This window comes from Chiloscyllium plagiosum, unplaced genomic scaffold, assembly GCF_004010195.1.
Source record: "Chiloscyllium plagiosum isolate BGI_BamShark_2017 unplaced genomic scaffold, ASM401019v2 scaf_11148, whole genome shotgun sequence".
NCBI classification, from domain to species: Eukaryota; Metazoa; Chordata; class Chondrichthyes; order Orectolobiformes; family Hemiscylliidae; genus Chiloscyllium; species Chiloscyllium plagiosum.
This window is the reverse complement of record NW_025211549.1, coordinates 1-11,826: the sequence shown is the minus strand read 5'-3', so window position 1 is coordinate 11,826 and position 11,826 is coordinate 1. Positions and strand designations below refer to the sequence as shown.

At 42.7% G+C, this 11,826-nt stretch overlaps 1 protein-coding gene across 1 annotated transcript; it reads left to right on the top strand.

Moving 5' to 3' along the window:
• Window positions 1–124: 124 nt before the first annotated feature.
• Window positions 125–9,921, top strand: LOC122547072. The gene is made up of 4 exons (XM_043685654.1): window positions 125–284; window positions 2,903–3,175; window positions 9,152–9,487; window positions 9,566–9,921. Exons 1-4 carry the CDS (start codon window positions 152–154, stop codon window positions 9,859–9,861), a joined length of 1,038 nt encoding a protein of 345 aa, XP_043541589.1. The 5' UTR covers window positions 125–151; the 3' UTR covers window positions 9,862–9,921.
• The last annotated feature ends 1,905 nt before the right edge of the window (window positions 9,922–11,826 follow it).

The window sequence follows — 11,826 nt, the reverse complement described above, 5'->3', positions numbered from 1 at the left end:
CCCTCTATCCCGTGCCTCCTGACTTTCCGCATAAGCCTACCATGGGGAACCTTATCAAATGCCTTACTAAAATCCATGTACACTACATCCACTGCAGTGGGCTGTAAAATGGAATGAAGATTACAGTGATACACCAGACATTTCTCAGAGAATGCATGAGCACTACGGTAGCCTCAATCTGTTAATCAGAAATCCTAGCTTTGAACTTGGTGGATTGTTTACCTGGACTCAAACAGAGCCCATTAAGAAGATCCTGAAGCAGATTGAGCTATTTGTGATCAAAGGTAAGTAAGAAGGAGTGGAAAGGGTTGAATAAAATGATTTTCTGTCAATCCATGGAAATTCATAGATTGTTGGAATCCATTCCTATTGAGCCATAGTACAAATAGGAATTGGAAACTCAATCTCTTTATTGTAGTGGTGGGAATCTTAGATGAGACTGGGTCAATTATCTTATTAAAGTGAGGCTGCTGGAGTTTAAGATCTTTGAATGGGAAGAATGTATTCATGTGCTATATTGGAGATAGACTTAGACTTAGCACTCTTGCATCTCTTTTTGTGATCTTTATTCCACAGTCTTAAATGATCTCTTAAACTAATATTGCTCAACTGTATAGACTTTACATCCACTGTTATAAAAGAAGAGTTTTTTGGGATCCAAACCCATTTAAGATAACAGGTTATTTACATTCTCTCAGCTGCATAGAGTTAGGGTAAGATCTAAATTGTTGCATCTCTCTCCAGAGTCTGCTCATCAACATGTGATTTTTTAAATCACTCATGATGTAGTTTATTGTTCCCATATTCAATCTTAGCCTTTTCCTCTATAATCACAGGGCAAATACACTCTAATTTGCAAACTGTCCAAGTTAATCTCAAAGATTCCAAGGAGAGCGAGATGGTGTCAGCAGTTAGGGAATGGAGTTTGGTACAGCGATCAAAAATGAAACGGTTTCATAGCGGGTGGCACAGCGGCTCGGTGTTTAGCACCGCTGCCTCACAGTGCCAGGGAACTGAGTTTGATTCCTGCCTCAGGTAACTGTCTATCTGGAGTTTGTACGTTTTTCCCAGGTCTGCCTGGGTTTCCTTCCACAATGCAAAGATGTGGTGGTCAAGAGAATTGGCCATGCTAAATGGCCCATAATGTTAGGTGCCTTAGTCAGGGGTCAATATAGGGTAGGGGAATGGGTCTGGGTGGGTTACTGTTCAGACGGTTGGTGTGGATCTGTTGGGAGAAATGGCTTATTTCCATACATTAGGGAATCTAATCTATACTTCTCAATATTTAACCACCTAAACTAGAATAACTAACTCAATTTAAAAAAAAAGATAGTAAACACGGTCTGGTCATTAAATTAAGTGGATGGATTGAGGATAATTAATTCTGATTCTTATCATTAGCTTTTGTTCTCAATCTTTTCTCCGTTTTCATATAATTGATGAGAAAGTTGCCACGGAGAGAGATAGAGCTGCAGGTATCAGTACGGTGTTCAATGTGAACGCCGATGATGATGATGACTTTGGCCTTTTGATTATGTAACTGGAACAAATTGCATCTTATCGAAGAGTAGAGGTAATATCAACATTGTGACAACACAGAAGCAAATGTGAGTGAAGGTGGACATACTGATCAGAGTGTCATGAGTAGACATATGGAAGCTGACCCAATGGATAGAATCTTCCACACTTGGAGGGACTGAGCGTTGGGACAGAAAGGCACTGAATGGGGTGCAATGTGACTCACTCAAACATTGCTGCATTCTCACGTTCACCATAATCACATTCTGGCCAGGTAGAGCCATGGTTGATCCTTTTGTCAAGCTGCCTCAAAATACTCCACAGGGGCTGGTATCCTATCAGCATGTCACCTTTTATTTCCATGTGAAGAGTCCTTGACTCTGATCCATCTCCCCTAGAGCCAGGTGTCAAAGGTGAAGAAATTGCCCGTCGTGTTCAGGGATGTATAGGTTAGGTGCATTAGTAAGGGGAAATGTAGTGTAACAGGTTAGGGGAAGGGGTCTGGGTGAGTTACTCTTCGGAGGGTCAGTGTGGACTTGTTGGGCCAAATGGCCTATTTCCACACTGTCGGGATTCTATGACTCAATGATGTCTGACACTCCTGTTGTCATCTATTAGTGAGGGCTCCCTGATTGGACCAGATTAATGGTGACAATTAGCAATCTCATATTCTTGACATACACCAAGCTGACCTCATTACAACTGATACAGCCTTTAAGTGAATACTTCAAGATAATTCAAGAGTCTCATTCCACACTGCTGGGTTTAACTCAGAAGCAGAAGGGCCTGTCACCAAGCAGTGTTCATGAAGGTTGTCAATCATTGGGCAGGAAGTCACGTTGGGGCTGGGTTTCACTCCATTGATCAATGGCAGCCAGTACCAATGACAAGGGAATGGATATCAGACAAGAGGGTGCTTGCTGGAAGAAATCCCTTACACCCTTGCCTCTGACCACTCTGAACCATTAGCACTGCTACCCCACTCCGAGAAAAGCACACACTCTTGCTGGGCAGGACTTCCAGCTCCAATGTCTTGATTTCAGGTGAAGACAGGACAATGGCCTCACTAATGTTTGGTTGGCAAGTGGTTCAATAACCTTCCCCAGAAAAGCCATCTTGAGTTTCCAACAAGCAGCATAGAGAATATGCAAAACTTTCAGAATCTCCACTAATTTCAAGCCATGTCTTTGGGTAATATTGCCAAGAAACTGCAGGTAGAAAAGGAATAGGGGGATGCCAAGGGAAATCATCTGTGAACAACAACTGAGAAATGTGAATGATCAACACGAAACATGATTAGTCAGCATCTGACTCTATGTGGAGACAAATACAAATTTGAATAGAGCTTTATGAGATGTATACGCTTCATGTCTCTGTTTTACAGTTGAGATGGATTCACCGTGGCCTGTAATGGGCAGTGACATCACCCTCAGCTGCACCATCTCCAGACTCTCAGACACCATCAACCTTCAGTGGAAACAGAGAAACTCTTCTCAGGAAAACAGGAGGATCAACACTAATGAGATCCAACTGAATAACACAGTCTATCTCATCATTAGACATGCTGGAGCTGAAAATCAGAATTTATATACATGGGAAGTACAGGAAAAGAACTCCATTATTCTCACTGGAAAAACAAACATTGGTGTGAATCAGAGTAAGTCCAAAACTACCATAAGTAGATGGTCAACAGTCACTGATATAAAACCATTCCCCACAAAATAGAGTGAGCACTTTAACACTGTCAGATTCTCATGCAGAATATGATCTTTGTCTCTGTTCTGATTATTGATATCATAAAATGGAGAATTAATGAACTCATGCCACCTATCAGGAGAATTTGCTAGAATCATTTCAATTTATATCAGTTCATAAAACAAAAATAAAAACCATCAATCAAATAAAATTAAGGCCAATGCAATTGAAAGTACAAGCTGATTGAAGGCGCTGACACTGATCAAGATTTGGGTCTTTTCTGGGACATTATTTCAATGGAACCAGTGACTTTGAAATGTTCTCAGTGTGTCTTATACTCAGAGACATTCATTTACTGTACCTGAGTGAAGGTAGGCATTGCCAGGGGTTGTGAGGAGAAGACCCCTTGTGATTTAAATTGGTTATTTGTTTCTCTTGTCTCTTATTCTCCTATCATCTTGCTGCTAATGCTGAGCGTCAATGGTAAATGTAAGGGAGTACAGGTCTTTGTGTATTTCTGGCAGTCACTGAGAATCCTGCTGCACTTGACTCTCCTGAAGATCCAATGATGCCCCATCAGAAGACCTGACTATCAGTTGGTCCACACTCCCAGTTCAATCCGACAGGCATCACCCTGATCCACATGAACACCTCTCTGATTTATCCTGTTTCGCCATAGCACCCACAACTGTCCATGGAGACAGCCAGACACATGTATGTTGGAGCCAGTGCCATACTAGTTATATTGAAGGACTCCACCTGCTCTGAAAGACCCCTCCAGATTTATCCAAGTATTCAAAACTGAGAAGGCCTATTGTCTGTGGCGCAATGACTCTGGTGGAAGGGTGTGTTACCTTATATGTACACTTGGTCCCAGGAATGTGTCAACATTATCTCTGAGCAGCCATCCTTGAAAAGCATTTATCCCTAACAGTGAGGCAGGAATGTGAGAGTTATAAAGACTGTAGACATAATGGATATAGGTTTTCAGGACGCCTCTGCAGGTTTGTTAGTAGTCGTAACAATGATCCCAGATGAATTGGACCCTGACCAAGTGTAAAACTTTCCTGAGAATGAATTCAGCTGCATTATGAAATGGTGCTCTTAGTGTGGCATGTGGAATACCAAGCAACTTGCCACATTGATCATTGTTTAACTGTGCATTTCTTCATGTGACATTGCAGCCGGTGGTGTTCCCACATATCTGCTATCCTTGTCCTTCTAGAAGGAAGTCTTCAAAGGTTTGGAAGGTGCTCTATAAGGTCTTTGGTGAATTTCTGCAATGCATCTTGTAGATAATATATACTGCTGCTACGGAGTGTTGGCAGTTGAAGGAATGGATATAGAAGTACATAGAACATTACAGCACAGTACAGGTCCTTCGGCCTTTGATGTTGCGCTGCCCTGTCATACTAATCTGAAGCCCATCCCACCTACACTATTCCATGAGCGTCCATTTGCCTGTCCAATGACGACTTAAATGCACTTAAACTTGGCAAATCTACTACCGATGCAGGCAAAGCATTCCATACCCTTATTGCTCTCTGACATCTGTCTTATACCTATCTCCCCTCACTTTAAAGTTGTGTCACCTCGTATTTGCCATCCCCATACTTGGAAAAAGGCTCTCCCTGTCCACCCTATCTAACCCTCTGATTATCTTGTATGTCTCTATTAAGTCACCTCTCAACCTTCTTCTCTCTAACGAAAACAGCCTCAAGGCCCTCAGCCTTTCCTCGTAAGACATTCCTTCCATGCCTGGCAACATCCTAGTAAATCTCCTCTGCACCCTTTCCAAAACTTCCACATCCTTCTTATAATGCAGTGACCAGAACGGTACACAATACTCCAAGTGTGGCTGTACCAGAGCTTTGTACAGCTGCAGCATAACCACCTTGTTCCGAAACTCAATCCCTCTATTAATAAAGGCCAAACCACTGTATGCCTTCTTAACAACCCTGTCAATCTGAGTGGCAACTTTCAGGAATCTGTGTACATGGACACCGCGATCTCTCTGCTCATCTGCACTCCCAAGAATCCTACCATTAGCCCAGTACTTTGCATTCCGATTACTCTGGCCAAAGTGTATCACCTCACACTTGTCCACATTAAACTCCATTTGCCACCTCTCAGCCCAGCTCTGCATCCTGTCTATGTCTCTCTGCAACCTACTACATCCTTCATCACTATCCACAACTCCACCGACCTTAGTGTCATCCACAAATTTACTAACCCACCCTTCTAAGCCATCATCCAGGTCATTTATAAAAATGACGAACAACAGTGGACCCAACACTGACCCTTGCGGTACACCGCTAGTAACTGGACACCAAGATGAACATGTTCCACCAACTATAACCCTCTGTTTTCTTTCAGCAAGCCAATTACTGATCCAAACTGCTATATCTCCCACAATCCCATTCCTCCGCATTTTGTACAATAGCCTGTGTAGCCTGTGGGGAACCTTCTCGAAAGCCTTGCTGAAATCCATATACACCACATCAACCGGTTTACTCTTAACTACCTGTTTGGTCACTTTGTCAAAAAACTCAATAAGATTCATTAAGCATGACCTACCCTTCACAAAACCGTGCTGACTGGCCCTGATCAGATTATTCTTTCCTAGATGGTTATAAATCCTATCTCTCTCATAACCTTTTCCAACACTTAACCAACAACTGAAGTGAGACTCACTGGTCTGCAATTACCAGGGTTGTCTCTACTACTCTTTTTGAACAAGGAAACCACATTTGCTATCCTCCAGTCCTCAGGCACTATTCCTGTAGACAATGATGATTTGAAGATCAATGCCAAAGGCTTGGCAATCTCTTTCCTTGCTTTCCCTAGGATTGATCTCATCCGGCCCAGGGGACTTGTCTATTTTCACACTCTGCAGTATTTCTAATACCTCTTCCTTGTGAACCTCAATCCCTTCTAGTCTAGATGCAAGTATCTCTGTATCTTCCTTGCCAACATTTTCATTTTCTATAGTGAACGCTGTCGAAAAATATTTATTTAGTGCTTCCCCTATCTCCTCTGACTCCACACACAACTTCCCACTATTATCCTTGATCGGCCCGAATTTAACTCTCGTCATTGTTTTATTCCTGACATTCCTATGGAAAGCTTTAGGGTTAACCCTGATCCTATCCGCCTACAACTTCTCATGTCCCCTCCTAGCTCTTCTGAGCTCTCTTTTTAGGTCTTTCCTGACTTCCTTGTAACCCTCAAGCACCCTAACTGAGTTTTCACATTTTGTCCTAACATAAGCCTTCTTGACCAGGGATTCCACTTCCTTAGTAAACCACGGCTTACGTGTTCTATATCTTCCTCCCTGCCTGACAGGTACATACTTATCTAGAACACACAGGAGCTTTTTCTTGAATAAGCTCCACAATTTTAATGTGCTCATCCCCTGCAGTTTCCATCCCCGTTCTACGCTTCCTAAATCTTTCCTAATTGCATCGTAATTTCCCATCCCCCAGCTGTAACTCTTGCTCAGTGGAGTACACCTATCCCTTTCCATCACTAAAGTAAACCTGACAGAATTGTGATCGCTGTCTCCAAAGTGCTCACCTACTTCCAAATCTAACACCTGGCCAGGCTCGTTACCCAGTAGTAAATCTAATGTGGCTTCGCCCCTTGTTGGCCTGTCTACATACTGTGTCAGGAAGCCCTCCTGCACACACTGGGCAAAAACTGACCCATCTATAGTACATTCCACCCGACCTTAAATTTACCTTGACCATCTCTGACACCTCCTTCCCCTTCATGGACCTCTCCGTCTCCATTAATGGCGACCGACTTGACACTGACATTTTTTACAAACCCACCGACTCCCACAGATACCTGGATTACACCTCTTCCCACCCTACCTCCCGCAAAAATGCCATCCCGTATTCCCAAATCCTCTGCCTCTGCCGTTTCTGCTGCCAGGAGGACCAGTTCCACCACAGAACACACCAGATGGCCTCCTTCTTTAGAGACCGCAATTTCCCTTCCCATGTGGTTAAAGATGCCCTTCAACGCATCTCGTCCACATCCCGCACATCTTCCCTCAGACCCCATCCCTCCAACCGTAACAAGGACAGAACGCCCCTGGTGCTCACCTTCCACCCTACCAACCTTCGCCGACATTTCCGCCACCTCCAAACAGACCCCACCACCAGGGATATATTTCCCTCCCCACCCCTTTCCGCCTTCCACAAAGACCGTTCCCTCCGTGACTACCTGGTCAGATCCACGTCTCCCCTACAACCCACACTCCCTTCCTGGCACCTTCCCCTGCCACCGCAGGTATTGCAAAACCTGCGCCCATACCTCCTCCCTCACCTCCATCCAAGGCCCTAAAGGAGCCTTTCACATTCATCAAAGTTTTACCTGCACATCCACCAATATCATTTATTGTATCCGTTGCTCCCGATGCGGTCTCCTCTACACTGGGGAGACTGGACGCCTCCTAGCAGAGCGCTTCAGGGAACATCGCCGGGACACCCGCACCAATCAACCACACTGCCCTGTGGCCCAACATTTCAACTCCCCCTCCCACCACCCTCCTCTCACTTATCTCTCCACCCTTCAGGCTCTCTGCCTATATTCCTGATGAAGGGCTTTTGCCCGAAACGTCGATTTTACTGCTCCTCAGATACTGCCTGAATTGCTGTGCTTTTCCAACCCCACTAATCCAGAATCTGGTTTCCAGCATCTGCAGTCATTGCTTTTACCTCGTATTGTAGTGATTCCAGTCAATATTTGGATAGTTGAAGTCCCCCATGACAACTACCCTGCCTCTCTCACTCCTATCGAGTAATTCTTGGTGTTGATAGAGCCCTACCCATCCACATTCGTGGGAAGTGTTCCATCATACTCCTAACTTGTGCCTGGTAGATGGTGGACAGGCTTTGGGGAATCAGGTGTTGAGTAAGTCACTGCAGCATTCCTCGCCTGACAGTCAGTATGTCAGTATACCTTCAAGAAACACAAAATGTCAATATAATTTTCAGGGATATGCCTTCATGACATACTTTAATCTTCCTTATCCCTTCATGATATCATCACAGTATTAGAGCATGTAATCTGATCAAGGGCTAGTAGGATGTGGGTAAGGATGTAGCCAGGTTACGTTAAGTAAGTAGTTTAGTGTTCGTGGTTTGGAGACTGTGGTGTTGGTGGTTGCAGGGGGTGATTTGAGTTTCCCAGCCCCAAACCAAATGTTAAACTGTCTAATATTTCCTGCATCAGTGTCAATGCCTATCATTTGGTATCTATGTGTGATTAGGACCAGCTGATCAACTACTTGTCTTAAACAAATTAACTCCTCTTTGCTCTTCTACTGGCTTAAGGTCTGAGGCTAATTCAAACTTGACCTCACTCTTTGATGTAGCAAACTTTGCTGGACCTATCTATGTTTCTATTTCCATTGGACCATGAAATAACATCCCATTGAGATAATAAGCATCCAAGAGAATGATTATGAGACATTTCTTGACGTTTCATTGCTGAAGCAGTTCAACTAATTCAGATCCAAAGACAAGACACATTGGACTTGGGTTTGTTCATGCCATTTTTCTCTTCAAAGATGTTGCCAGAGTTACTCCAGCACTTTCTATTTTTATTTCAGATCTCCAGCATTTGCAACATTTTGCTTTTATTTAACCAATTAAATATTGCCTCTAGGCCTTGTGGAAATAATATCACTTGGACAGGGAGATTATGTTGAGGGAAGATAGACCTTATACCACAACCCATTACTTAATTCAAAAATAGCCTAGGTGATTAGCCAGTGTATTCAGATCCTAATCAATCTCACTAGCCCAGTAATGTGCTCCCAGATGACATAAGGCAAGAGGATGGTACTCGACCTCATTGAATTTCCGCCCCGTGTTTCTCAGTGACTGTAACAGTCTAACACATTGTCTTCTGTTTCTCTCTGTTGCAGATTTACATGATAAAAAATACACACTTTATCGGTCAGTCACAGATCAAAGTGAACTCGAGCTGATTTGTGAAGTCGATTCTATGATAATAAAAACTAAATGGACCTGGTCTTCACATTTAAAGAATGAAGATCAAGAAATAGCTTCCACTTACAAATCAAAGCCTGTCAACATAAACAGGGTCTACTTTGGGAGTCGATTGGTCCCTCCAGTGAGCAATTTCACTGACAGGTTTTTCAGTGTGCGGATTGTGCCTGTCCTGTTTGAAGATGCAGGAGTTTACAGATGTTTTCAGGGATCAAATAATCATTTGACCATTAACCTGATCACAATTAAAGGTAGGGGATAAAATGTTGATGATGTTTTCATTGATCAAGTCATTTTTTAAAATCTAAATGATTTTCTTGTTTACACAGTCACAGCGGAACCCTCTGATGCAGTGACTGAGGGAGGCTCTGTTACCCTGACCTGCTCTGTCTCTGATGTCACTAAATCCATGAGACTTGCTTGGATCGATCGCAATGGTAAAATTGTTGCGGCAAAAACATTCAAGGAACAGAAGCAGGAAGGGGATAATTTACAGCTGATTATTCAGAAATTTGACAGAGACAGAAGGAATTGGACATGTACTTTGTTTCATCAAAGCATACCCAAGGTTTTAATTCCTTATTATCTGGAGTTTAACAGTAAGTGTCTCAGATTTTATTTTTAAGATTAGATTTCCTACAGTATGGAAACAGGCCCTTCAGCCCAAGAAGTCCACACTGACGCTCTGAAGAGTAACCTACACAGACCGATTCCCCTACCCTATGTTTACCCCTGACTAATGCACCTAACACTATCGGCAACTTAGTATGGTCAATTCACCTGGCCAGCACAACTTTGGATTGTGAGAGGAAACCAGAGTACCCAGAAGAAACCCGTGCAGACATGGAGAAAATGTGCAAACTCCACATAGACAGTCGCCCAAGGCAGGTCCCTGGTGCTATGAGGCAGCAGTGCTAACCACTGAGCCACCATGCCGCCCCAATGATAATACCTTACTTCACATGTTCTTTTGCATTTCACATGACTGAGATAAATTGCTTAGCTCTGCAAAGGAATATCATGTTAAGTTATAGAGCAAAGCTGAAGATGAATATTTGGAGCCCATTACACTTCTGTACGGTGACTACTAAATGTTAAGTTGCCACTGTCCATTTTAATACATATTTCTTGCAATAGTTTGGAACTCAGTCGACTTCCTTGCATCCATTATGTTCTGTTGGATAGTGATAAAAACAACAACGTTATTCTATCTCTACCGCTCATTTATACCTTATTCATAACTCTCCAATATCACTTCCAGAACTGGAGGCAGTTAGCAGAGATTGATTGATTGGTAAGTGTTTGGTATATAATGGTTGCTTGAGAAACAATTCACTGTTGGTAGCAATTAAATGGTTGAAAAATATTTGAAAATAGTTGAAATTGAATGATTAGATAATTGACAGGCGAATAATTGGTGGAGGAATGACGGCATGAGGAATAATTGGATAAGTAAGGATATATGTTAGCTGTCCATCCTACTTGAAGAAAAGCAAAATATTATGAAAGCTAGACATCTGGAGAAGAGTGATACTGGACTGGAAATGTTTACCCTGCTTCTTTCTCTCTAGATGCTGCCAAACCCGCTGAGTTTCACCAGTATTCTCTGTGCTGATCCATCCTATTTTATGGGCTGAATATTAGCAGGAAGGCAGGACTTCAGATAAAGTGGTCATGAAATTCCACAGTTGCCTTTTCCACTGACCAAAACTCCTGACCACATACCCTACCAACTTACTCATCTCCTGGTCTCATCACTTCTTCTTCTTTGGATAAGAATTCTGTCCCAACACTGGCCAGCACTCCAAAAGATACTGTTGGAATCATCGAGCTGCCAGACAATCATAACACTGGATGTTGGGATACCAACCCCACACTGGTACTGACAGCCAATTGATAACTTAAAACACATCCAATAGCTATGGGGCAACTGGCTGAGTGGGGGCAATTTTTCAATAAACTTTTCAATGTCAGAATGAGAAAGACCAAAAACATTTGCCCCACATTTCAGGATCTATGCAATCTCAGACTGCAGAGAAAGGAAGTGAGCAAAAATAATTTGCCTTCTGTTTGATTTACAAATATAACTTTTTTCTTATCCCTGCAAGCTGTACTTTGAAGTTCCCTATTCTGAAGTAGGTTTGCCTTCGAATTGCAGCCGGCAGTGGAGGTTGGAGTCTGACTGCACAGGATTCCCAACTCTCTGACATATTCTTTTCACTGTGTAGTGTATAGTATAGCAGTTATGTCAGTGGACTGCGAACTTAAAGGCCCAGTCTATTGCTCTGTGTTTTTATTTCAAAACCCACTGGAGAAATTGCAAAAAATTAATTTTAGTCAAAAAGTCTGGAATGTAAAACTCATTTCCATAATGATGACCATGAAACTATCATTGATTGTATAAAATTCCTATCTGCTTCATTAATGTCCTTTATGAAACTCCAGACACTCATTAACCTTTAGCTGCCCTCCGATATGGCCAAGAACAAAACTCTCATTTCAAGTGAAAAAGCAACAAGTGCTGACATTGATAGTGATGCCCACATCCCACAAATGGATAAAATATTTGTGCTAAAGCAAAGAGTGCTGG

What these genes read in the sequence shown, in the direction of transcription:
- LOC122547072 (XM_043685654.1), top strand. Translation starts at nt 152, where the DNA reads ATGCATGAGCACTACGGTAGCCTCAATCTGTTAATCAGAAATCCTAGC. An exon ending in TGAGCTATTTGTGATCAAAG is followed by an intron (nt 285 to 2,902) that starts GTAAGTAAGAAG and finishes TCTGTTTTACAG; the next exon opens with TTGAGATGGATTCACCGTGG. An exon ending in AAACATTGGTGTGAATCAGA is followed by an intron (nt 3,176 to 9,151) that starts GTAAGTCCAAAA and finishes TCTCTGTTGCAG; the next exon opens with ATTTACATGATAAAAAATAC.